Source organism: Terrapene carolina, unplaced genomic scaffold, assembly GCF_002925995.2.
Source record: "Terrapene carolina triunguis isolate 2854851 unplaced genomic scaffold, T_m_triunguis-2.0 Scaffold131, whole genome shotgun sequence".
Taxonomy (NCBI): Eukaryota; Metazoa; Chordata; order Testudines; family Emydidae; genus Terrapene; species Terrapene triunguis.
In genome coordinates this window covers 27,574,964-27,602,559 of record NW_020664482.1, presented here as the reverse complement: position 1 = coordinate 27,602,559, position 27,596 = coordinate 27,574,964, and the positions used below count along the sequence as shown (strand labels likewise).

The 27,596-nt window shown below is 42.7% G+C and overlaps 1 protein-coding gene across 3 annotated transcripts in view; it reads left to right on the top strand.

Annotated features, from left to right (window-relative positions):
- The window catches only part of HDX (highly divergent homeobox), a 91,919-nt gene that overhangs the window by 26,746 nt on the left and 37,577 nt on the right, over window positions 1-27,596 (top strand). For all 3 annotated transcript variants that reach the window (XM_024195126.3, XM_024195125.3, XM_024195124.3), the window contains 2 exons: window positions 1,234-2,358; window positions 12,781-12,834. In XM_024195126.3, the coding sequence (XP_024050894.2) occupies window positions 1,261-2,358; window positions 12,781-12,834 (1,152 nt within the window). In that variant the 5' untranslated portion in view covers window positions 1,234-1,260. The remainder of the gene's footprint in view (window positions 1-1,233; window positions 2,359-12,780; window positions 12,835-27,596) is intronic.

Genomic DNA, 27,596 nt, shown 5'->3' with positions numbered 1-27,596 from the left:
TCACTAAAGAGCTCTAGCTTGTTCTCTTCAAAAGAGACTTTTGCATAAAACAGCCTCCACTGTTTTAAATATCTTGTATATAATTCCATATATTTTCACTGTTAGTTACAGAAATATCTGTAATGGGAAATTATTCTGTCTGTTGAACCTAATCCCCTTATATTTGTGAAATCAAATCAATTTCTCACTAAAAGCAGCTCTTGAGGTATATGATTTAAAAAGTTAAATTAAAAAGACAAACATTTTTACAATTCTTTTTTGACCAATCTTCAGTTCAGTCCCTTTCTATTGGAAAACGTTTCCCCTGTCTTGGGATTCATTGGTACTTTGAGTACTACACTTGTATTTTTTTTTTTATTAAATTAAAAAATAAGAGAAGATAGAAGTGTCTGTAGTATGGCAATTTTGAAAATATCTCCTCAGCTATTGGATAGTAAAGATACTGATTATACTGAATCTCTCAGTATAGTTACTGGTTTCAGGAGTACCTTATTTTCACTAGATGTAAAAGTTGAAATTGGGAAGAGGAAGGAATTAAACACCTAGGCCTGGTCCACACTACCCCCCCACTTCAGACTAAGGTACGCAAATTCAGCTACGTTAATAACGTAGCTGAATTCGAAGTACATTAGTCCAAACTTACCGCGGGTCCAGATGCGGCAGGAAGGCTCCCCCGTCGATGCCGCGTACTCCTCTCAGCGAGCTGGAGTACCGGCGTCGACGGCGAGCACTTCCGGGATCGATCCCAGAACATCGATTGCCTGCCGCCGGACCCTCCGGTAAGTGTAGACGTACCTTGTTTGTTTTTTCTTCACAATAATAAATGAAAGGTAAAACCAAGTCCAAGTATGTGGAGGAGAAAACCACAAGCTTCTGCCATATTTATGCAAAGATAATTTTGGGACAAGAGGGGAGATGCAACAAGTTGTATATTCTTTTCTGAGGTGGGCCAGAATTGGAAATCTTCACTCTACTGAACTGAAGGCATTTGGATAAAATGGGACTTGGATCCCCATCATTTGTGGTTTTGATTTTTGCATAATCAAGACATGTCTCTTTCCCCTCCCCCCTACAATGAATTTTGATTGCTACCCATTTCTAATATATTAGTAATTTAAATCTTAATTGTAAAGACTTATATACATGCTGAAGTCTTTGCCATATTGAGGCTTTGAATATTAAAAAAACTGACTGTGGCTAACATTCTTATATATTAATATTTTGTATTTGCAGACTTGGGTTGGCAATAAAAGAAGAAAGATGAGCAGCAAGAATGTTGCAGAATCTGGAGGCACCCCACCCAGAACTGTTCCTAGCACCCCTACAGTGCCTCCAGAAGTAGCAGTCAGAAATGTGGTAAACATTGCTCGATCCCAAAGCCAGCAGTCTTCTTGGACATCATCTAACAATGATGTAATAGTAACTGGTATATATAGCCCAGCTAGTTCATCCAGCAGGCAGGGATCCACGAAACAGACTAATGCTTCAATGACTGAGATACATAAAAACTCTATTCAGAGGCCACCTGGAAAAAGTGATACAGAATTTCAGCAGCAGCATATCCCTATAGGACGACAAGCACCACATTGTAAAGGTGCTTCGCTGCTCCTGGGGGAAAAAACTATTATTTTGTCAAGACAAACAAGTGTGTTGAATTCTGCAAACTCCATATACAATCATACTAAGAAAAATTATGGTGGTTCATCAGTCCAGACTGCAGAGTTAGTGTTACCTCAAAAGCCAATAATATGCCACAGGCCATGTAAAGCTGAACCAGTGGGGTGTCAGAGGTTACACAAACCAGAACACACAGCCCTTGCATCACACATCCCATCTGGACAGAGAGCTAATGTTCGAGACCCTTCTTGTAGCACACAAAACTTGGAAATTCGTGAAGTTTTTTCCTTGGCAGTTACTGATCAACCTCAAAGAATTATGGGAGGAAATACAACACAGAAGCCTTGTTCGGTCGAAGGCAGTTGCCTGTCCATTGCAATGGAAACAGGAGATGCTGATGATGAATATGCTAGAGAGGAAGAGCTTGCATCTATGGGAGCACAAATACAAAGTTATTCAAGATTTTGTGAAAATAGCAGTTCCCTTCGAGTGGAGAACCAAAGCACAGCTTTGTCTGGACCAGGCAGAAATGTGAGCTGCAGTTCACAGATGGTGAATGCCAGGGACTTGCCTGACAATGTATTATATCATAACAGAGACTACCGCTTGCCTCCACGGACCTCATTACATACACCATCCAGTACACTGTATAGTAGTGCTAATCCATCAAGAAGTAACTTTTCTCCTCATTTTACATCTTCAAATCAACTGAGGCTGTCGCAAAACCAAAACAACTACCAGGTAATCTGTAAATTTATTTTTGCCTTTCAGATTTTCAAGACAGTCTTCTTCTGTGAAAGCTGAGAATGTAGACTAATATATCCTGATCCATTGATGAAAGTTTACCCTGTTCCTTGGCACTGTTTCAGGTTTTCTCCTACATGCTATGAGCTGAGTTTGGCATGTAGGGCAAATCATATCAGTCACTCCCTCCTTTTTGAGTGCACCCATCCCCTCTCCTTGAAATTAAAGTTTTGGATTCATTGTTAGAAATGGTAAGCATCAGTTCCTCCTCCTCTCCCCCCTCACCAAGCTACCATCTACTCTTTTGCTTCCTGTTTTTTTGATGGGGATTGGGATTGGGATCTCCTTCCAACTAGTCAGGGTGTTGGCAGACACCAGTTGCAAAGGTGTGAGTCCTTCACCCTTGCAGTTCAGTTTGCACCATTTGTGTTACAGGAGATGTAATGAGGGCATCTCCAGGACCTGGGTTGCATCTCATGTCCATAAAATATGCTTACAGAGGTAAAGAGAGAAGAGAAATGTGAGTGCAGGTTACTGGGGGGCAGAAGAAAGACCTGTGTCCAACAGTGGCTGGAGCATTGCAAACCATTGTGGATCCATTTGTTGGAGGAAGAGAAACTGCAGAAAGCATCAGAGTTGGTTTGAAAGTGGCAGAACTGCTGTGCTTTCCAGCATAGCACAGAGCCTGGAGCCTGAGTTAAGGTGCTCTTGATGATCATGATGAGGAGATAGCTTTGAGTATTGTCTCCTGACATGACATTGGTTGCTGTTCCTCTTTCAGAGGAACTGTAGTCTCCTAATGGTAAAGCTGAGGCATCCCAGAAGTTCAACACCTTCTAAATACTTTTCTCACTACTGTAGTTTAACTCTTCAAATAAATGACACTTTTCATCATAAGATACTACCAGAAATGTCACAGTTCTGTGGCAGTCGCAAGTTTTGAAGGCCCATTATGTGCTAGCATAGACCCTGTCCATAGTTTTTGTGACCTTTATGAATAGGAATTGCAAATCCTCCCAAGCAATCTCCTTGCCATTTTGGGTGCATGTGCTATGCTTATTTATCCTTTCTCTCCCTTAATGGATAGAGCTTTTCTCCTCTCGAGAGATGGTCAATTAGCACTTGCTGTTAAAGTGCAAATTTGGATCAGAATGTTATTTAAACAAAGTGCCTTTACTTAAGAAAAAACAGATTTTGTGAAAATGAAGAAAAGCCTGTAAACATATTTTTGTCTAGCCGTGAGCTGTTAAAAGCTGCAAAAGTGCAGGCTGTACAGCTTAAGAATTGGTAACTTGAAACTTCACATATCTAAATGTATTTTCTTGTTTTTCTTCACTGTTGTTGCAAACAAATGACATTCTTGGTTTAGTTCATGACATGGTGGCACTGGGAGATTCTTTTTGGTGTCTCCTCATCATTGGTCTTAGGAAACTAGATATCAAAAGTCCTCATTAACTTGTTAAGCATTAGGCCAGCTGTTCACTTGAGAAATTAGCAAACCTGTAACCAGCCTTCCCATAAAATGAATCTCCATTATTATTTTATAATCAGGAAGCTTGAATCAGTTTTTTTTCTTCTGCACAAATAGACCAGTTCTTCCTCATATTGCTGTAAGAAGACTTCAGACAGTATCAGCCTATTTCAAAGGATTCTTTTGTTCCTGGGAAAGGGAGTCTTTCTGTTTAGTCTTAATAGTATGGCTTTGTACTAGTTACCAGTGGTTCAGTATATTCTTTTCCAGAGTATATCCCCTAGGAATGCATCCCTTTTGAATGAAAACTGACTTGCCCTTTGTGTGCAGTGTAGTTGTAGCCATATCGGTCCCAGGATATTAGAGAGACATGGAGGGTGAGGTAATATCTTTTATTGGACCAACCTTCTGTTAGTGAGCGAGACAAGCTTTTGAGCCACACAGAGCTCTTCTTCAGGTCTAGGAAAGGTACTCCCAGCTTCACAGCAACAAGCAAGGTGGAACAGATTGTTTAGCGTAAGTAGTTAGAACATCTTTCTTTAGCGTAAGTAGTTAGAACATGTAAGAGATCATAGTAGCTAACAACTTATGCTAAACAATCTGTTCCACCTTGCATGTTACTGTGAAGCTGGGAGTACCTTTCCCAGACCTGAAAAGAACTCTGTGTGGCTCAAAAGTTTGTCTCGCTCACCAACAGAAGTCCAATAAAAGATATTACCTCACCCACCTGGTCTGTTTTGTTTCCCCTTTTGGAAGATGTTGAGACTCCTCATGCTAGTTCATGGTGCCTGCAGTATGGTAAGATACAGTATAATACAGATCAGAACATCCTAATCATTATAACTTGTACAGATTTATTACAGTTGTGTCAGAAAAACTAACAAATGCAATTGAACTATTACGATCAAACCTGGCTCCTCATTAGGCATTCCTTTTCATTCCCTTTGTTTCTATGGCTAGTGGGATGAAAACAAGGTGTATCCTAGTCAGTGGGCCTTAGAAAGGGACCAGTTTTGCCTCTGTATTTCCTCTGACTTTTGTGTATGTCCCTCATGAATGTTTTGCAACGTGCAGTTTTTGGCAAGGCCAGGAATTGGGGTGTCACTGTGACTAGTATGGCTCATAGATGTGTGTGCCAGTCTCAGGTCAGACTGTCAGAAAACAAGGCAGACACCCCAAACTGGTGGTATATTTTATTATTATATTTCACCAAGCCAGTAACAAGTGTGAACTCCTGGATCACTGTATTAATCTTAGCATGGAGCCACAGACAGTCCTCCTTAGGCTCTCCAACCCCTACTTTACCACCAAGACAAATTGGAATTTGTGATAAAAGGTTATTAAAACCAAAAGTCACTGCACATTAGATCACTCCTGACCCCAAAGGGCCAGTCACTTACCCCATGTCATTGGATGTTCTTGATCTCACACCAAAGTCAAAGCCGTACCCAATTTCTCTAGTAAACTAACTAAAGATGTATTAGCTAAGAAGAAGAAATGAGAGTTATTGAGACGTTAAAGCAGGTAAAATACATTACAGGTGAGTTAGAGTTTGAATGCCAAATGATGGCAGAGCTGTAGTATGCTAGTTCTCCTCCATAAGTCTCTCAGGGTTACCCAAAATGGCTTTGGTGATCTCTGTCCAATCACTCAGGATTCCCCCTGTCAGAATCCATCAGTCCAGAGATACTGGATCACTCCTAGGGTTTCTTCTTATAGCTGCTTTCCCCGGAAGGCAATCTGGCAACTTCCCATCATAGCATGAGCCCTCCCACAAACTTTCTGTGTTTAGTCAACAAAGGATTTTCCATTGTTGAACTTAACGACCTATACTTTGAAGTTAATGTGCTTCTTCATTTACAGTTCAATCCCGTTTGATGGGCAATTCAGTTGCACATGCATGCACAATGCATTCAGTTACAGCAATCCAGACAATCTTTCATTAGTTTTCATGAACAATGTGATAGCCAGAAACAATCCTTCATTAGTTTTCATGCAGTTTCACACATTAAATAAATTCTCATCTACACGCTAGGGATGTAAAATACTAAACAGTTAACTGGTAAGCATTAGTCTTAACGGATAACGCAGCCCAACCATTAACCCCCAGCCCTGGGCGGGCTGGCGCAGCCCCAGCTGCACCAGCCTGCCAACCCCAGTGCCTGGTCTGATGGAGGAGCCTGAGCCCCGTGCTAGCGGGACCAGCCCCAGCAGCAGCCCTGAGCTGCACCAACCAGCTGGAGCAGGGGCCTCCGGCCCCTCTCCCTTTAATCGGTTAACCAGTTAAACAATATAATTTTAATGGTTTAACTGGTTAACTTTTAAAATGATATTTATATCCCTATTACACACTAATACATCTGTCTGATCTAGGGTTAATTAATGGGCGCAGGGTCAAAGGCACCATGAAAAAAACAAAACAAAAAACACCACAGCTGTTCCTCCTGTGATGCTGCCTAGCAGGTTGCCAGCTCAGTCCAAGGCAGCAGGCTAATTCACTCCAATGCTAATAGAAAGCAAGTGTAATTTATTTAACAAAGAACAGAGATTCCAATGATAGCAAGCACAAATACTGGAAACAGAGGGTTACATATAAAATAAAATTGCCTACTAGAGCCTAAACTTAACTAATAAGACATTGTGTCATAAGAACAAAAGCTCACCCAACATCCTTCCAGTGTATTACAGCCAGGGTTGTGTGTTTTTTTTTTTGTTTGTTTTTTTTTGTTTTTTGTTCATGAAGCAAGCCCACTGTCAGCGTACTCACTAGGTGAAAATTATCATGTCTCCTTGCATTCTTCTGATATACCAAACTAATTCTTTGATCTTAGTCATAAACTGGAAACTCTGCTGTCGTGTATTTCTTCCTGTAGTTTTTGTGGTCTCTTGTAAATTTTGCAATCTTGATTAGCTGGTGATACCATGTTCCATCAGACTTCTATTGTAAGACACACAAATGTGTCCTACGAAGATAAGTGTCTCTTATCTCTTGCCTGAACAGAACCAGTTTATCACCTTCTGGTGACCTGTCTTGTGTGCCTTAAAAACAGTTTTCAGCATATATACATAACTCCATACATATTACTGTACATACACTTTTCAGTGATGATCATTGTGAAAGAGGCTTTCGGTAGAGACCTTAAATGACACTCTTTGAAATAAGTATGTAGGTACTAGACCCAGGGGATCCCAAACCATATTAAGCCCTATGCTTTCTGCCATTTGGCACCAAGAGGTTCCTGAGTCGCAAGCAGCCTACCACTTCCTCAAGTGGGGCTTCTAGAACATTTACCACTTAACTTAACTTATGCACTACAGTAATTTATGTGTTGATTATTTTCTTATATACATTTTTGTATGTGGCAAGGATCCACTTTTAAATTTGATTTGTTTTTAATACCTAAAACAAAAAGACACGTGTCTAAAGCTCTGATCATCCTTCAAAATCAAATGCATTATTATATAGTAGAGCACCCCAACAAGCCAATAACCAATTCCATCTCTGACCCTTTCCCCACATAGGGTGTTTCTTGAGGGCAATAATTTCATAATGAGAAAACTGTCAAGATAGGCTGGCTTTCTGGCTAAGAGCCAGGATGGTATCCCATTAAGAGAATCTACTTCCATGAATATTTGTGACATACTATGCTTTTACATATTAAGAGCTTGTGGGAACATAAAGAATATTTGGTAATGGTTTTTCAGTGTCGGCTTTTATTGTTCTTTTGGAGAGGCATTAGAAAGAACCTGGAAAAAAAGAAAAAGCTTTTAGATTTTAGTGGTCTGACACTCTAGCATATGCAGTCATTTATTGTTCATATTATTGCTCGAGTGTAGTATAATTTAATTCATCAACCTGGGAATGAATATCCTTATTCTTAAATTCCTGGGAAATCCTTCGGATTCAGAAACTTATGAAGCTTGAGTTACTGAATTGTTTGAATACTCAGTTATTATAACAGATAGTGATTAAGAGCAAGAAGTGATGATTTGTGTCCTGATGAATTCATTACTGTTAAACATTAGCAATTAGTCATAACCTCCCCAATTGAAATCATTTAATCAAATTTATGTTAATCCAGCACAAGAACAAATTTAATAATCAATTTTCATGACACAAAGGGGTTCTTTGGAATTATTTATCCAGTTATTTATTCATCAGCAATTTTCTGTTCAAACTATTAAAAATGAATAATCAGTGTCTTAAGACTTTTTTAATCATGGAGCAAGGCAATTTTACCAAGTTGCATGACTTGCAGGGCTAAATTAATGTCTGTCTTTTCTTTTTTTGTGGGGGGGGAGGTAAAGTGAAATTATGTATTTAAGCTTCTTTGTAGAAAATATTAGGATTTCATTTTAGTTAAATTTAAATGAACATGAGGTGCTTTTTTGTTTAATACATTAGCTTTCCCTGTTTGGAAACATTATTGTTAATACTGTACTGTGCTGTCTGTAATTTGCCCTTATTTTGTACATGAAAAAGTAAAACATTGCAGCCAGGTACAGACGAGGGCTGGGATACCTTTTTAAAATGTTAGTTATAAAGCCATTAGTTTATTTAGTGATATGGCAATTATGGGTTATGTTTTTTCTACATTCTTTTTGAAAAGAACTTGTCCTACTTTGTTTCTCTTATGAAGAGTTGTTGAACACATGAAAATGTCAAGATAGAAATTCTAGATTTATCTGAAATTAATAATAGACTAACAGATGTAGAAATTGCTACCACCACCTATAGTAGAGAATGGTGCTTGTTTTACTTAAGTAAAAAAAAAAAAAGTATGATGTGGGGCCTTTTATTGTCTAACGTGATTTATGTCAATTAAGACAGTTCTTTGTAAATATCAGCTTTTGTGTGTTTGTGTATTTGAATTACTGTGTTAATGTAGGGCCAGGTTCTGATATCTTACTCAAATTGAATAGTCCCATTTAAATCCAGTGTGATTGCTCAAGGAGCTAGATACTGTTCTTCTTGAGTATGAGTATTGCAGTCCAGCCCCTAAAAATTAATGTGAGTCACATAAGCAGTGTAACAGTTTGGTTTAGCTTCTTAAAAGTATGTTAAAATGAATTGGTGGACAAATGTTAAAAATATACATAGTATCTTTAAATTCTTGATTTTTTTTTCTTGTTTTGTAATTGAAAACTCTGCCTAACAAACTGCAGATACTATGTAAATACAAACATTGCCTTTATCTTTCATAATGGTGAGAGTAAGTAATCATTTGATACAATTTACCAAGGATTGCGGTAGATTCTCCATCACTGACAATTTTTAAATCAAGATTTATTTTTTTAAGAGATACACTCTGGGAATTATTTTGGGGAAGTTCTCTGGCCTGTGCTATACAGGAGGTTAGACTAGATGTTCACAATGACTCCTTCTGGCCTTAGAATCTATGAAACTATGAAAAGGACAATGTGTGCCTGCAGCAACCACAGAATGGTATTTTGACAAAAACACTGGTGATGTTGACTTTCCTGTTTCCCTCCCCTTATAGCAGGGGTTCTCAAACTGGGGGTCAGGACCCCTCAGGGGGTCACAAGGTTATTACAGGGGGGGTCATGAGCTGTCAGCTTCTAGCCCAAGCCCCACTTTGCCTCCAGCATTTATAATAGTGTTAAATATATAAAAAGTGTTTTTAATTTATAAGGGGGGGGGTCGCATTGAGAGGCTTGCTATGTGAAAGGGGTCACCAGTACAAAAGTTTGAGAACCAGTGCCTTGGGTGGCCAGGTGTCCGGGTTTTGACCGGAAAGTCCGGTTGAAAAGCGGACCTCCTCAGTGTCCAGTCAGATCTACTGACCAGACACCCAAAGTCCAGTTACTGCAGATGGGGAGGCATTGGGTCATCACTTGCACCAGCCCCTACTCCGCCAGGGCCACCTCCTACCTGTGTTGGGCAGCTGCAGGTCCCAGCCCTGGCTCTGCAGGTGAGTCCCTTTGCGGAGGGAAGAGCGTGAATGGGGGCAAGGCCTTGGGGGAAGAGACGGGACAGGGGTGGGACCTGCAGGAGTGTCCATTTTTTAAATATTACAAAGTTGGCAACCCTATTCCTTTGTGGTCCAACGTGAGAGGGCATCCTGATCAAGCTAGAACAGTGTTTCCCAAACTGGGGTTCGTGAACCACTGGGGGTTCGTGAAATGTTACAGGGGGTTCCCGTGAAAAAATTCCCTAATGGCGGACAGAGCTGTCCCTAGGGCCCCTGGGCAGCATGGGGCCAGCAGCCTGGAGCCCCTGGACTTCCAAGAGCTAAGCAGATCAAAGCAAGCACATCTATCACACTGAGGAGATTTAAACTTCAAAACTCCTTATAAGAAATGGAAAGGGAGGTGGATATTTTTTGCTGTTTTTAAAAGTAAATAGGCAGCTAGTATTGTTTTTTAAAATTATTATGAAGAACAAGTTTAAGCTTTGTTGTAACGTGCGTTGTTTGCCTGGACTGCTCAAGTCCTGAATGCTTGTGTAGGAAGAACTCTTTGAGTTGGCTTCTTAAATACCTTCGCACTGTCACACATCTGATACTCCTTGATGAAGCATAGGAGCCTTGTCTTATAACAGGCTTATTCAAAGTGATACAAGCTACGAAAGTGAGATCTTGGAAGAGTGTTGCCGTTTTCATAACGTAATAAAATTACTGTAATGATAAATAATTAACAAATAGTGTGTAATAAGCATGTCATAAAAACAAATTTTATACTTCCAAGATCACTGCTTTTATAATTTATACTCAGGTAAAGGAGAAAATCCCTGGAAATATTCATTTTTAGGAGGGGGTTCGTGAGACTTGACATTTTAGTGAAAGGGGTTCACAGGTTGTTAAAATTTGGGAACCACTGAGCTAGAAGATGGCTCGCTAAACAGGAAGTTTGGAAACTCTTAAAGGGTATTTTCTGTACAAAAGTGTCTTAGGTAGCAAGTATAAAGGACAAACTTTTAGCTGTGGAAGATATAATTATAGTTTTGGATATGCATTTGTTCAGAAATTAGTAAATGTTTTTAATGATGAATATAATTCAAAGAGGGAAGTATTATATTTACCATATTTTGAAATAGGTGAGTTAAATCTATGATGGCTTTCTTTTCTTCCTTTTATTAAACTGTTTGAGAGTCTCTTCAGTTTCTGTTGTGCATAAAAAATGCTTGTACCAGAATCCAAAACCAGCCTAGAATGTTATTTCATACCCTGCATGTTTGAGTCCGAGAGAGAAAGAAGTACACTTCAGGTTTATGTAAGCAAATGCCTCTTTGGAAGGGTGGGAATCTGTGGTGATCAAGAAGATAGATCCCCTGAAAATGATCACTTATTACTCTAAAATGCAAATTCTGCTATCTAGAAAAGTTTGATGCTGAAAACCAACTGTTTTGAATCTGGTTTATTTATTAATGTCCCTGGCACATTACATGAAAAGCAGTACACATAAACAGATACAATTGGAAGGTATGTTTTGGCAGTGAGTGGTTTCTTGCACTTGGCCCATGAGCCAGATCCAGCCTGCTTGATGGGCCTATGACAAACTCAAATGATATTGAATTCAAGTTTTCATTTCAAATTTCTAGGCTTCATGGTTGCGAAGATACAACCATCTGAATGTGTCGGTGTAACTTTGTCTAGCTTGAAGCAACTATTTTCCAAATTTTGACTTTTACTTTCATCTTGTTGAGGTGTTACTTCTGAAACCTAACAATGACACTTTAAAAACAAGAAAATTTAAAATAATTTGGGTGTACAATTTTGCCCAACTTGCAGTTACTGTAATTGTGCATTGAAATTGGGTAATGCACGTGCCACTAGTCGTGTATATACAAAGGGCAGAAGTGACACTGATTTTAGAAGTGCTTTGTATCCTTTTTTCCTGCCGAGTGCAACAGTAGCTTTATTAAGGGCCAAATTCTGCTTTCAGTTACACTGGTACATCTTCCACTACAATAAATGAAAGTTGCCTCCGTACAACTGACTAAACAAATTGGCTCTAAAACAATAGTTATTACTAAGGACCATATTCTACCCATAGTCTTTGTGCAAATCTCCCACTGGGCCTGATCCAAAGAGGTGCTAAACCTTTGTAACTCAATGATAGTAGTAGGTAGTCAGCAGCACTCAGTATTGTGGTCGTTTTTATTAATGGGAGATTGGCTGTCTGTTGATTTAGGATATTACCCTAATTTAGTAGTTCTGTTCCACAGACTATAATAAAAAAATGTATTTTGGCCAGTGCTACAGAATAAATTTGATACTCTTTCAGTAAGGGCTCTGTAAATGTTTTGATTTCCACAACATGTAAAAAAAAATTGTTTAAGGACTGGTGTTATAGTACAAAGTCAGTCCTGAAACTTTAGGTCAATAAGAGCAACTCTGCTCACCTAGCTCGTCAGAGAAGTCCCACAGTAATCAGGCTACTCACATCAATAACACAAACAGAATTTGGCCCCCTATGAACAGGGGCGGCTCCAGGCACCAGTGCAGCAAGTGCGTGCTTGGGGCGGCAAGCCGCGGGGGGCGACCTGCCGGTCGCTGTGAGGGCGGCAGTCTGGCTGCGTTTGGCGGCATGCCTGCAGGAGGTCCGCCGGTCCTGCAGCTTCTGCGGCAATTCAGCGGCGGGGACGCTGAAGGCACGGCACCGGCGGACCTCCCGCAGGCATGCTGCCAAATCTATGTGACCAGCGGACCGCCCGCAGGCGTGCTGCCGAAAGCCGCCTGACAGCCGTGCTTGGGGAGGCAAAAAACATAGAGCCGCCCCTGCCTATGAAAATCTTGCAAGCATTTTTCTTAAGCGGGAAGGAAGCGTATTTAGATCTGGATAGACACTTATCACAATGAATACACACTCTCTTGAAGCTGGATTATTTTGCACAAGTCATGCAAAAGCTGTATGCATAGTATTATTTGCCATACCAGCAATCTGAGCATGTGCATTATTGATAATTGGTTTTTTTGCTTCCACAGATTTCAGGAAACCTTACTGTGCCTTGGATTACAGGGTGTTCCAGAAAAAGAGCAGTAAGTACATTTCACTTGAAGCAGCAAATGGGCCAAGTAAAGGCATGGAAAAACATTAGAATTTTTTTTAATGACCTCTGGAAAAATGTCACTTCGAAATGTTTTAGACTTCGAAATGTTCAGGCGATGGGATGTATTGTGGTTCACAGTGAAATAGTGGTTGGAAGGGTGGGTGTTTATAGAATGTACATAGAGGGTAAGATAGATATGTTGTGATCTCGTTAGTGAGAAGGTAAGATATGAGAGTAATCGTTCTTAGCCAATATATGAAGGATAAGAGATGAGATAATGATACAAAGGGAGAGCAATCTGGAGGAGAGTGTGTTCTGATGTGGGTGGATAATGGTTGCACATGTTGTGGAGTACCACAATATGGAGAGTACGGGATAGTATCAAGGGTACTTTATATAGGAACATAGCTCATACTAGAAATGTAGAAAAGATACCGTATGAGGCTATAAAGGTGCTTTGGGGCTGTAATAGGATGGTCAGGGATGTGAGAGTGCACAGTTAAAAAGTTGTCTGTTAAACCAGAAAGGACGGTTAACTTCGTTTTCTCCCCATCCCTCACTTTTTATAAAAGACAAGTAAGTATTTGCCTGTTTGCTGTTAATGACCCATCCAATTTGACTGCATCCAGTGTTCCCACATAGAGTAAGTATTTAATTAACTCAAAATTGAGCTGGCTCATTTCTGTAGTGGCTGCTAGCACCTACAGGAGGCAATTTCCACAGCCCATTTATCTCAGACATGGCTTCATAAACACACGTTTCATATCTTTACTACTCGTCACAAGAATGTTTTTGCTTCAAGGTTTGTCTTCACTGCAATGTTAGCCTGAGTTATCTACACTTCAGTTAACTACTCTCGAGTTTCCTTAGTTCAAATGAGCATGGTAACACTGCAAAACAACATCTGAGCAGCACCAAGTGGTAGTATGAGCAGCACAGAGTAGCTGCATCATTAGCAGGACTCAAGCTTTTTTGTAAGCTCTCGGGCAAAGGAGCCATGTACTACTCTGTATTTTGTACAGTGCCTACAACAATGGGGCCCCGTTCATGGTTGGTTGGCACTACCATAATAGGAATGATTAACAATTCATATACTCTCTGATGGGCCAGGCAGCGCTTGAGCTGGAGATTTTTGTGCATGGGGGGGGGGGGGCTGTTTTGGGGGAGCACTCAAGTTATATTTCTAGCTAACACTGTAGTGTAGAGAAGTCCTCGGTCTCCTGAGCTGACGCTGACTGCATGTGTATGTACATATTTTTAAAAAATAATTCTCTGAATGAAACCAAAACTGAAGTAGTTCTTCTCCTGATTTCCTACTGCTGGAATGTGCACATATTCTCTGGCATTATTTTCCTGGGGAATAGTCGTGTTCCATAAATGTCAGGATGGATTAGTTTTGTGTAATGGCCTCAGAAACCATTGTTTTCCTCATGTACCACTGTGAAGATTGGAGTTACAGTCCCTAGAGTTAAGCATCACAAGGTTGGTGGTGAGGTGCTTGGCTCTGGCATTCACTTCCCATCTAATCAAAAAACTCATGTTTTATATATATAAATATTAAAAAAAAAAAAGTGAGGTTTGGGGCCCATGGCAAGATCTCTGTCTTCTGATAGGCTACTTCATCAGGGGTAGAAAGTTGAGGGGTTCTTTTATACTGTAGGTTTAACTTGTCTGTATGTCCCTTCTTTGGCTTTCATTACTGCTTTGTACAGAGAAGCTAATTTGTTTTACAGCAGTTTGCATAATTTACAGCAGTCAGTTTCAGAAACAATGTAATAGTAAGATACTTTAAAGTCGCTATTAGCAGTCCTTCCTCTAAGTCAGAATGCAGTATATTTTCAATGGTAGAATAACTCTATTGACAGACTGATGTCACAAAGAGCAACTGGGAAACCCAGTGGAGTGAAAAATAGCTCAGCACAGCTCTTTAGAAATGCAGAATAAGACTTTGTTTTCATTTAAAAAAAAAAAAAAAAAAGCCCTGCTAATGGAAAGAGCAATGAAGACCGCTCCAAGTGAGCTCTCTCAAAATGAAACTTTTTACCTACAGTTTACATTACTTTTAAACTAATTTTAGAATGTTCTTGTTCTCCTAAATCTTAGATAATCCTTTAAATAAGCTTTGAAATATACTTCTGTTTTTATTTATTTTGCTTTATTTCATTTTAATTTACATGAAATGAAATCTTAGATTGTAGATTAGCTTGTCATGTACAGGAACTAAAATGTGCTGATGTAGATCCATAATTTTTTAAGTTTATGTAGTAACTGTAAATCTGCTCTGGAAATACAATAATGTGTGTGCCAAGAATGCTGTTTAGTAATCTTGGTTAACTATCTTGATATTAATTTGTGTTGTTAAATAGCCTGAATCAGTGCAATTGAAGATGCTTTGTAAACCATTTTTGACTGTTGCAGGTTTACTAGTCTAATGAATGACAGCAGTTTCCCATCTTTCACATAATCTCTCAATTTGCACAAGGCAAATTGTATTCTAATGAGATCCAAGAAAAGGACAAAATAATTTGTATTTGTCTGAACATGTGGTAGGAAAACAAAATATCTAATTTTGTGTTGTGATTCAGAATAATCTAGGGAAGGGTTCTAAATAGAGTTGTGTAGAGAGAAATTGGAGAAAAATAGAAAGCTGTACAGTGTTAGATAGGTATTTAGGGTTTACAGTTGAATTTCATTTGAAGTGGTATTTCTGGCAGCCTTTAAACTTACGGGTTGTCTCCACATGGAGTTGTTCCTGATTATTCAGGAACAAGTCTATGTGTGGACAAACCCTCAGTTTATCTCTAAAGAAAAAAAATTACTTTGCAATCGAGAAAAATAGTAGGCTATATGTAACATCTGTTTAATTCAAATATCTGAAACACTTGGGAGGTAATATATTAAACATCCAACACCCGATCCCTTCAGTTAAGGGATAAGAAAAGTTTACAATCCGCATCTGTCCTCCGAGGAGACCTCCCAGGACAGAGAAGAATTGACACTCCTCGTGTGTCTCAGACAGAAAATTTTTATTTAAAAGAAAGCAAAAAACCCTAATGCGTTGTTTGTTTGTGAAAGGTGCCCCGAGTAGCAGAGGGTTCCTTTTCATGTCATTATAAATTAAAAGAAATAATCACAAAAAGGATACTTGCCCGTATACACACACACACATACTTGGTAGATCACCTTTAAAAAACAACAATCTCTTACTGATAAAAAATGAGGAAGGAAAGCAAAAATAGAAAATGTTGTTGTGAAGTTTCCTTGTAGACTTATGTCATTTGACTTTCTGCTGTCTGTAATAGTATCCACAGGCCCTTCTGAGGAACTGTTCTAGAGTCAAAACCACAGTCTTTTTCCATACCTGTTGCTGTAGATCGGAAATCATATTGGTGCTTCCTGTGAAATCTGTTTCCTTTGAGAGTTTTAACAATAATATAAGTAATTGGCAATTTACAGAAGAAAAGAAATAAAACTGTTAGAAATTCAATGCGTGGATTATATATGCTGATGCTTCTGTCATTTGTGTACACAAGTGGCAAGTTTGTATATGCACGTGTGGAGGACCTGGTATGGAAAACAAACCCTGGGAATTGAGATGAGAAATGTAGTTTCATCTAAACAACTAATTTTTTCTTATGATATACAGATTTAACACTAGCCACTTCATCAGCTTTTAAACTAGGATTTTCTGTGGCAGATACTAGGGTTCATTTTGAAGTAACTCCTACATACTTGGTTTCTTGCTTGCATTTTAATTGAATGGCATGATGCATAAATTGCACTCATTCTAAAAGAATATTCACAAGTCTTTCAGTATGGTTTTAGGTTTCCATCTGTAACAAGTCTTCAGAAGGAGAAATGGAAATGACATATATAGTCAGATCTTCAAGCTCAGGACACCATGTGGGAAAGCAAATATGGATTAAAGCCACCTTTGTCCTCCTTTGGCATCAATAAGAGCAGCCTCAGAACTGCTGTTACACGCTTTGGATGCAGTGGCCCCAGGGGGGCTGCTCTGCTGGCTGGAGATTGCCAGAGGGCCTCCTCGACACATTCCTGACAAGTCTCCTATGAGGAGAGGAGGCTGGGAGTGGATGGCACAGAGTTAATGAATTATGGGTGCTCAGCACCTTCAAAAATCAGAGCATTTGTGGCCTTGCCTAGCTATGGACTGAATTGCCTACCTTTAAACATTCAGGTTCGAAAATTTTGGCCAACGTGTACCCATGGGATTTGTCCTCATCCTACCTGAAAACATACCCTCTGTTCATTCTTTCTGGTCTTAAAAACTTTCCCTATGTGGCTGAGTTAGCTGGATATGTAAGTGTAGTTCAGCCTTACATCTCTGTACAGTGGCATGAATATAACCCTCACTGAAGAGAAATGCTTTTAAGTGTTCCAGTGAAATTTTTTTGATTTGACCAATTCTTGACTGAACAATCACATGCTCTGTATGCAAAGTTATTAGAGTGATGGCATTGGATGTGTGCATCTCATGCAATGGTGCCAGAGTTTTCTCTAGCGGTGGCCATGTCTGCTCACTGATGTTCCTTTGCTCCGAGCCGAGGCTATAAAGGGGTGGAGCCGTCCTGCTCATCCTTCAGGTCTTTCCTACCATCCGTGGTCGATCGGAGCATACTGTCTGTTTGTTCCTTCAGTGGAGATTGCAGTAAATGTGCACTTTTTAGTTAGTCCTACTTAAAAAGTAGGAAACCATCCACAAGTGCCACGTACCTTAGTAAATAGAAACATTTCTTTATCTGGGTGGGTATGCCTACACTGCAATTAAACACCTGTGGTTGGCCTATATCAGCTGACTCAGGCTCACAGGGCTCGGGCTGTGGGGCTGTAAAATTGTGGGGTAGATGTTTTGGGTCCAGGCTGGACCCTGGGACCCTCCCCCCCTTGCAGAGTCACAAAGCCTGGGCTACAGCCCAAGCCTGAACGTCTACACTGCAATTTTATAGCCCGCAGCCTGAGCGCCGCAAGCCTGAGCCAGCTGACATGGGCTAGACCTGGGGTATTTAATTACAGAATAAATATCCCCTGGGTCTCCTATGCAATCTACCATTCAAAAGATTTTTGATTATTTCTTATACTTAAGAGTCAGTTTTGGTGATCAGCTCTATATAAAAGTGCACCCTGATCACAATTTTGGAGTTTCACCCTCACGTCATGGGACTGCGTTCTCCAACCTTATGACCACCTTAACGGTTTCTTAAAGGCCTAGAAAGATTGTTCCCTCCTATCAGGGACCCCACTCCATACTGGGATTTGAACTTAGTGTTGTTAGCCCTTATGGGCTCCCTTTCGAACTGTTAATTACCATTTGTTACACCTTTCTGCAAAGGTGGCTTATCTAATAGCCATTGCCTCAGCAAAAAGAATGGGGGAATTACATGCTCTAGTGCAGGGATCAGCAACCTTTGGCCTGCGGCCCGCCAGGGTGCTTACCCTGGCAGGCTGCGGGCCAAAGATTGCCGATTCCTGCTCTAGTGACTGTCCATATAGTTTTTTTACAAGAATGCTGTACAGTTTAGGCTAAACCTAAGTTTCTCTCCAAAGTAGTATCTGATTCCACCCCAACCTATCTATATATATTTACCAATCTTCTTTGCAGGGCCTCATACTCAAAAAGATGAGCAAAAGCTCTGCACTCTGGATGTTTGCTGAGCACGAGCTTTTTATCTGAAAAGAACAAAGCCTTTTGTGTCTCTTCCCAGTTGTTTGTCTCCTACTCAGAATGAATAAGAAGGCATCCTGTAACAGTACGACTTTCCAAGTGGATCACTAGCTGAATTATGTGCTACAAGATCCAGGGCATCATGCTTGTTGAAAAGCCCTCTGCACACTCAGTCTCTACGGTATTTGTGGGAAATGTTCCTGTCGTGGATATCTGTATAGAGTGGCAACATGGTCTTCAGTCCACACTTTTGCTAGACATTACAACCACATCAAGAGAAGATGCTAACGTAAGGAAAGAGTTCTCTCTTCCACTAAGGGTATGTCTACACTACGAGAGTAGTTTGATTTTACTTAAATCGAATATGTGGAATCGATATTGCAAAGTTGAGCGTGTGTGTCCACACTAAGGACAGTAATTCGACTTTGTGAGTCCACACTAACGGGGAAAGCGTCAACATTGGAAGCGGTGCACTGTGGGCAGCTATCCCACAGTTCCTGCAGTCCCCGCTGCCCATTGGAATTCTGGGTCGAGCCCCCAATGCCTTCTGGGGGGAAAAATGTGTCGAGGGTGCTTTTGGGTAACTGTCGTCATCCAACCGTCACTCCCGCCCTCCCTCCCTGAAAGCGCCGGCGGGAAATCAGTTCGCGCACTTTTCTGGTCAGTGACAGCGCGGACACCACAGCACTGCGAGCATGGAGCCCGCTGTGACCATCGGTGCAGTTGTGGCTGTTGTCAACACCTCGCAGCTTATCATCCACCTTTCCCAGAGGCAGATGCAGTGAAATCAGGCGAGGAGGCTACGGCACCGCGGTGAGGACCTGAAGTCTGAGAGTAGCACAGACCTGTCAGAAAGCACGGGACCCAGCACTGAGGACATCACGGTGGCAATGGGTCATGTGGATGTTGTGGAACGGCGATTCTGGGCCCGGGAAACAAGCACGGACTGGTGGGACCGCATAGTGCTGCAGGTCTGGGATGAATCACAGTGGCTGCGAAACTTTCGCATGCGGAAGGGGACTTTCATGGAACTTTGTGAGTTGCTGTCCTCTGCCCTGAAGCGCAATGACACCCGGATGCGAGCAGCCCTGACTGTCCAGAAGCGAGTAGCCATAGCCCTCTGGAAGCTTGCGACGCCAGACAGCTACCGGTCAGTTGCGAACCACTTTGGCGTGGGCAAATCTACCGTGGGGGTTGTTGTGATGCAAGTAGCCAACACAATCGTTGAGGTACTGCTCTCAAAGGTAGTGACCCTGGGAAACGCGCAGGTCATCATAGATGGCTTCGCCGCGATAGGATTCCCAAACTGCGGTGGGGCTATAGATGGAACTCACATCCCTATCCTGGGACCGGACCACCAGGCCAGCCAGTACATTAACAGAAAGGGCTACTTTTCAATGGTGCTGCAAGCACTGGTGGACCATAGGGGACGGTTTACAAACATCAACGTCGGATGGCCGGGCAAGGTTCATGACGCTCGTGTTTTCAGGAACTCAGGTCTGTTTAGACGGCTGCAGGAAGGTATTTACTTCCCTGACCAGAAAGTAACTCTTGGGGATGTGGAGATGCCTATAGTCATCCTCGGGGACCCAGCCTACCCGCTAATGCCATGGCTCATGAAGCCCTATACTGGCGCCCTGGACACTGAAAAAGAACTCTTCAACTACCGGCTGAGCAAGTGCAGAATGGTGGTGGAGTGTGCTTTTGGCCGTCTCAAGGGGAGATGGAGAAGCTTACTGACTCGCTGTGATCTCAGCGAAACCAATATCCCCATTGTTATTGCAGCTTGCTGTGTGCTCCACAATCTCTGTGGGAGCAAGGGGGAGACCTTTATGGCGGGGTGGGAGGTTGAGGCAAATAGCCTGGCTGCTGATTACGCCCAGCCAGACAGCCGTGCGATTAGAAGAGCCCAGCGGGACGCGCTGTGCATCCGGGAGGCTTTGAAAGCTAGGTTCCTGAGTGAGCAGGGTAACCTGTGACTTTTCAGTTTGTGTACAGAGAAGCTGAACCTGCCCCCGTTTCTTTACCCACTAAATGTTCAGTATCCTCTCCAGTTACATACCCCGTTCCCCCCCTTCCAACACACGTTTAAAAATAAAATCACTTGAATTTTGTTAATGAACACCGTTTTCTTTATTACTGTTTTCGTGGGAAAGTGTTGAACCTGGGACGCAGACTGTGGTGGGGAGCGGGTGTAGTGTAGTGATGCAAATGACGCTTCTAAACTCCAGGAATGACAGGCTCCGCAGTGGTGGACTGGTGGTTTCAACGGAGCCTGCCACCCCTCCTGTTTGGGACTCTGTGTGTGGGGGGGCTATGTGACTTTGTGGCAGGGGGAGGACGGTTACAGATCCCCTGCTGCGTGGCTCTGTGATCCAGGATAAGGACTGCTGCATAAGATCTTTAACTGCCCTCCCCCGCCACAAAGTCACAGAGCACCCCCCACAGAACACTAAAACCACCTCCCAGACTGACCAGGGTAACTAGTGACTGCAATGTGTGTGTGCCCTGCTGCTGTCCTGTCCAATTACCAACCTCCTTCAGACAGACTCTCCTCTAAAGAACATGATGGAAACAGTAATTAACAGAAACGTATTTTTTATTAGCAACTACACATGAAACTGGGGGGTGAAACTGGGACGGGGGCTTGGGTGAGGCGGGAAGGAAAGGACTTGTCAAATTTTGGGGAATGAGAGCCTTCTAGTACTAGAGCAGTCTACAGGGGTGGAGTGAGAGTTTTCACGGACTCTGCCGCCCCTCCTTCTTTGGACTTTGGGTGAGGGGGGTATGGGACTTGGTGGCGGGGGAGGGCGGTTACAGATAGACTGCAGCGGGGCTCTGTCCTCCTGCCTCCGGTCCTACAGAACATCCACAAGGCGCCGGAGCGTGTCCGTTTGCTCCCTCATTAGTCCAAGCAGCGTTTGAGTCGCCTGCTGGTCTTCCTGCCGCCACCTCTCCTCCCGTTCCATGTGTGATCGGTGCATTTGGGACAAGTTCTCCCTCCACTGTGTCTGCTGGGCTGCCTGGGCTCGGGAGCAGCCCATAAGTTCCGAGAACATGTCCTCCCGTGTCCTCTTCTTCCTACGCCTAATCTGCGCTAGCCTCTGGGAGTGTGATGCCAGGCTAGGTTGTGAGACAGTCGCAGCTGTGGGAATGGGAAAAAGGGAGTGAATTCCTCAGAAAGATAAATTTAGTTGTGAACAAAGAACATAGTCTTTCTCTGTGAACAAGACCATGCACAGCACCTATCACATGCGCACTCAGGACAAGGTCGAATTTTCGGCCTTCGCATTCAGTGCCTGGGGTCTTGCAGTGCAGATCAGAGAAGCGGGGCACCGGAATTTGTGTAGCAGGCCGACATGGTAAGCCGTAGACTTGTGGCTGCTTAAAACTTTGATAGTTGCACTGGCCTCCTTTCACATTGAAAGCAATGCCAGTCCCTGCTGCCAGCAATCCGGCAAGCATGAACTCTGCCCCTGTCCCACCCCCTCACGGCTGTCCCAGGGAAAGATCTCCCTGTATGCTGCCCCTCTCCCGCCTCCACCGCGTGGCTGTAAACCGCCGGTTACATTTCTGTAAAGGAACAGGCAAGCAGTCCCAATACTAACATTCCCCTACCTAATTCAAAGCAGGTCATCATGAGCGACATCACTCTGATGAGGATTTCCGAGACGGAAAAAGAAAGGATGCTTCGGGAAAGCCTGCAAAGACCAGGGCCGTATGCTGCCATGCTCTGCAGGGCAATGATCCTGGAGTACTTGCTTGTCTCCTGGCGCGGCAATGTTTCCTACTACGGAGGACCCAATAAGGCCGCTCTCCCCAGGAACCTGATGCAAAGGCTTTCCAATTACCTCCAGGAGAGCTTCGTGGTGATGTCCATAGAGGATTTCAGCTCTATCCCCGGACATATAGACCGGATTTTACTGTAGCTGAACTGGCAGGGCCTAAACGGTAGAGCGGCTTGGGCAGAACAATCATGCTAAACCGGACATTGTTAGATTTTTTTCAGTAGTTGCACTGCCAGGGAGTGAACAGTTAAGCGCCTAGGGCAAAGTAATCATGAAAAACCCATTGTTAATATTCCTGTTCTGTTAAAAATAAATGTTTACATGCTTAAAACACTTACTGGCTGATCCTTCCCCTGATTCTGTGTCCGGGTTAACGGCTGGGGACGGTTGGTAGGGGATCTCTGTAAGGGTGATGAAGAGATCCTGTCTGTCAGGGAAATCAGCGTTGTAAGCGCTGTCGACTGCCTCGTCCTCCTCATCTCCTTCCTCATCTTCCCCGTCCGCTAACATGTCCGAGGAACCGGCCGTCAACAATATCCCATCCTCAGAGTCCACGGTCAGTGGTGGGGTAGTGGTGGCGGCCGCACCTAGGATGGAATGCAGTGCCTCGTAGAAACGGGATGTCTGGGGCTGGGATCCGGAGCGTCCGTTTGCCTCTTTGGTCTTCTGGTAGCCTTGTCTCAACTCCTTGATTTTCACGCGGCACTGCGTTGCATCCCGGCTGTATCCTCTCTCTGCCATGGCTTTAGAGATCTTCTCATAGATCTTTGCATTCCGTCTTTTGGAGCGCAGCTCAGAAAGCACGGACTCATCGCCCCACACAGCGATCAGATCCAAGACTTCCCGATCAGTCCATGCTGGAGCCCTCTTTCTATTCTGAGATTGCACGGCCATCTCTGCTGGAGAGCTCTGCATTGTTGCCAGTGCTGCTGAGCTCGCCATGATGTCCAAACAGGAAATGAGATTCAAACTGCCCAGACAGGAAAAGGAATTCAAATTTTCCCGGGGCTTTTCCTGTGTGGCTGGTCAGAGCATCCGAGCTCGGACTGCTGTCCAGAGCGTCAACAGAGTGGTGCACTGTGGGATAGCTCCTGGAGCTATTAGCGTCGATTTCCATCCACACCTAGCCTAATTCGACATGGCCATGTCGAATTTAGCGCTACTCCCCTCGTTGGGGAGGAGTACAGAAGTCGAATTTAAGAGACCTCTATGTCGAACTAAATAGCTTCGTGGTGTGGACGGGTGCAGAGTTAATTCGATGTAACGGCGCTAAATTCGACATAAACTCCTAGTGTAGACCAGGCCTAAGACTCCTAGCTCCCCCAGAAACTGCTTGGGAGTCATCTGGTGTAATGGACATATGCAGTTACTCGAAGAAGAAAAAACAGTTACTCATCTTGGTGTACCTGTCACCCTTGAGATGTGTTGCATGTGTCCGTTACCTGACCCACCCTCCTTCTGCAATACAGCGGAGTCTATCATCTAAAAGTCCGGTACGAAGGAACTGAAGGACGCACAGGGCAGCTCTGCCCCTTAATAGTCTCAACTTGGTGCATGAGTAACACCAGGGTGAAGGCATGGCTGCCCCTTTGCGTATTGCAAGGTGAAACCCTCTGGCACAGGTGCATGGGATGTACACACACTTAATGTAATGGACACATGCAAAACACCTTGAAGAACAACAGTAGGAGAAGGTTTTTATGTTTGCACAGCAATGAGTGCCATGTATGAACCTGAATAGAATGTCACAATGGTTGATATATATTTTGAATTACTGTTAGGATTCTCCGGGTTTATGGTTCTTTGCTGTAATCTTTGGATCACTTATTAACTCTTCTTTCCTCCTCGAAGATTCCTATACATCTCTATAGAGTCCCTCATTATTTCCCCAACCTGCTTTTTTTAGTATTTACTTTACTTTGACTTTGAACTTTCAGCATTCAGTATCTTGCAAATTTTTGTATTGAAAACACATAACTGAATTATAGTTATGGGGTTGGCAGATGGGGGTGGAAGTTGATGGGTTTGGAAACTCTGTAGTGGGGCAATTGGCAGTTATAGCCTTCAAGAAGCCCGGGAGGCAGTTTGTTTATAGACAGTACCTCCTTTTTTTTTTTTTTTTTTTTTGGCACTGATTTAACTATGTTGGATTAGAAATTCATACAGTTACATTGGTGTAATGACCTAGTATGGATGCAGTTCTATAAATATAAAAGTGTTTATTGTTAGGGCTAGATAACACTTTTATATTGATATAACTGCATTGGCTTGGTTTCTAAGCCAGTATAGCCAAATCAGTGCAAAAACTGTGTGTAGACCAGCCCTGAGACTAGGAGATGAGTATCCTGGTTGAATGCTTATCCTAAAACAGGGGTGGGCAAACTTTTTGGCCTGAGGGCCACATCTCTGTATGGAAATTGTATGGAGGGACAGCTAGGGCAGGGGATTGGGGCGCACAGGGAGAATGAGGGTTCCGGCTGGGGGTGCAGACTGGGGTGGGGATGAGGGGTTTGGGGTGCAGGAGCACTGGAGTGGGGAAAGCTCCCAACTCTGCTCCCCAGCGGGAGCTCGAGGGCCGGATTAAAAGGTCTGATGGGCCGGATGTGGCCCGCAGGCCATAGTTTGCCCACCCCTGTTCTAAAATCATCAGTGAAATAGTTGGCAGTATATCAACACTCTTAAATGAAGATAGGCAGTTCACAACTATTTTTGACCTATTGTTCCAGGCTGTCCCCAGACTTCTTGCATGCCTCTCCCACCTATCAGGTTCCAATCTCATCAGAGGCTGCTCAACTGCCACCTTATAGGTTCTATAAGCTTTTAGGTTTTATGTAACTCTAGGGAGAGTCAAGACCTAGTAGCCGCTTAGTCCAATGTGCTCCCCTAGGTATGTGTGGATTCTAAGTGGACAATCTCCTACCCCACACGCTGAAGTTGTTTGTGGTGGTTGTTAACCAGTAACTCCATTTCTAAAAATAAAATGCACTCCCACACCCACACTTTCATAGTGAGGGTCGGGTGGAGTGTCCCCACTAATTTACCTATTAATGGGGACTGGAGTGTATGATGGCTTCTGAGGGAGAAGTGTAGTCAGGGGTGAAAGTAAGTCCGGAAGGGGCGTGGCTGAGGGAGTCAGAGCCAGCCCCAGCCCCAGCCCACCCTGTAAGGTAAGTCGATCTCCCCTCCCCCCTCCCCGCCCCCCCGCGGCTATTTAAAGGACCAGGGCGGCAGAGGCAGCTGTAGCCCCAGGCCCTTTAAATAGCCCCTGGAGCCCCCCGCTACCCCTGGGCTCTGGGGGCTATTTAAAGGGCTCAGGGCTCCCACTGCTTCTACAGTTCCAGCCCTTTAAATAGCCGCCGGAACCCTGGAGTAGTGGCGGTGGGGCTCCAACAGCTATTTAAAGGGCCGAGGCGATAGAAGCAGCGGGAGCCCCGGACTTTTTAAATAGCCCCCAGAGCCCCGCAGCCCTACCCCAGGGCTCCAGCAGTGGGGCTCTGGTGGCAATTTAAAGGGCCGGGGTTCCAGCCCCTGCTACGGCAAACCGGCTCTTGCTGGTATGCCGTACCGGGGCGTACCGGCTTACTTTCACCTCTGAGTGTAGTACAGAATTATAGATCTGTTCTCCAGATATAGCTATCCATTACAGGAATCCTGTAAAGGATGTAGATTTTTAATCCAAACACTTGGAACAAGGCTGTTAGGTTTTTGTGAATGTGTAATAATGAAGCTAATCTGGCATAGCGCTAATGGGTCAGTATGTCTCCTGTGTTTAAAAAGGGAGGGCATTCTGACTTCTGGAATGAAATAAAGTAAAAATTGAATTTGATAAGTTTGAGTAATACATATGGCCAGAAGTTGAGCTATCCCTTTTATAAAGAAACAGGCAGTAACTTCTGTTACTATGGTTAAATATAATTTATGGAGTATTTAAAGATTCAACATGAGAACATGTAGGGTTATGTGTCCTAAAATCAAGAAGAAATAATGGATAAAAACACAGGTACATTGTATTATTCGGTTGTCTGAAATGAGTAAAAAAGTACATTGAAATAAGACTATTTTAGTAGGTTTTGAGATTGATAATCTGCATGCACTAATAAAATGTTTTATTAAAGTATTTGTTTTTCCCCTCTAAGTCTCAGTGATAGAGTTTATGAGGGGCAGAGAGGGTATTTGTTTTTAAGCAATTTCATTAATTTAAATTAAATCAAGTCTTGCCTCTGCTACTGATCAAATTTCAGATTTTCATGAAAGAAGACATAACTTCTATAAAAGCCATCTTGTTATCATGGCAAATACAATGAGACAAAATTAATGAATTATAGATTCCTAATAGAAACTTCATAAAATTGTTCAATTGAGTCTTTCATTTCTCAGGATATAGGTTTGATCTGTACATCAGAATGAAGTAGATTGTATCTTTAAAGAATAGGAAGGTAATTCTGGATTATCATATGTACGTTTTGGGTAAAAGAAAGAATTGAATATTTTAGTGAGGTGGAGGTTTTTAATATGGTTTATTACAGTGAATTTCAGAGGCAATAAATGCAAATTCAGCCTACTTTAAAGAAACCAACTTGGGTAAATGGTATTTTTTAGGTGTAAACATCTCCTTTTATGGAAGCTACCAACATATAATATCCAGAAGTAATTACACTATTTAAAAATTCTAATTATTTAATATTGATTTTATTTAATAACTTGAGTATTTAAAATGAAGTTATACTAATCCTGTATAGCTTTGGTACATTTGCTCTGAAACATCTTCAACAAATGCATAAAAGTTGGGAAGTCAGAGTCAGTGCTCAAAAGACAGTAACATGGTAGGAAAGTGCCATTGAAATTTAATGGATCTTACCAACTTTAGGTATTAGTTTTGCGCCAAAACTTTTAGATATGTTGTGAGTATTCTGTGACACTTGGCTGAATGCCAGCAGTGCCCATAATATGCAAACTGGATCATTTCTTACAAAAAATGTTGTCTTTACACACACAAGGCCATTGTATAAGCCAGTGGTTCTCAACCAGGGGTCCGGGGCCCCCGGGGGGGGCGCGAGCAAGTTTCAGGGGGTTTGCCAAAAAGGGCCAGTGGTAGACTCACTGGGGCCCAGGGCAGAAAGCCGATGCCCCGCAGCATGGGTCTGAAGCCCAGGGCCCTGAACCTCGTCACTCGGGGTGGAAGCCAAAGCCTGAGCAATATAGCTTTGTGGGGGCGCCCTGTGGTGTGGGGCCCCAAGCAACTGCCCTGTTTGCTACCCCCTAATGCTGGCCCTGGCTTTT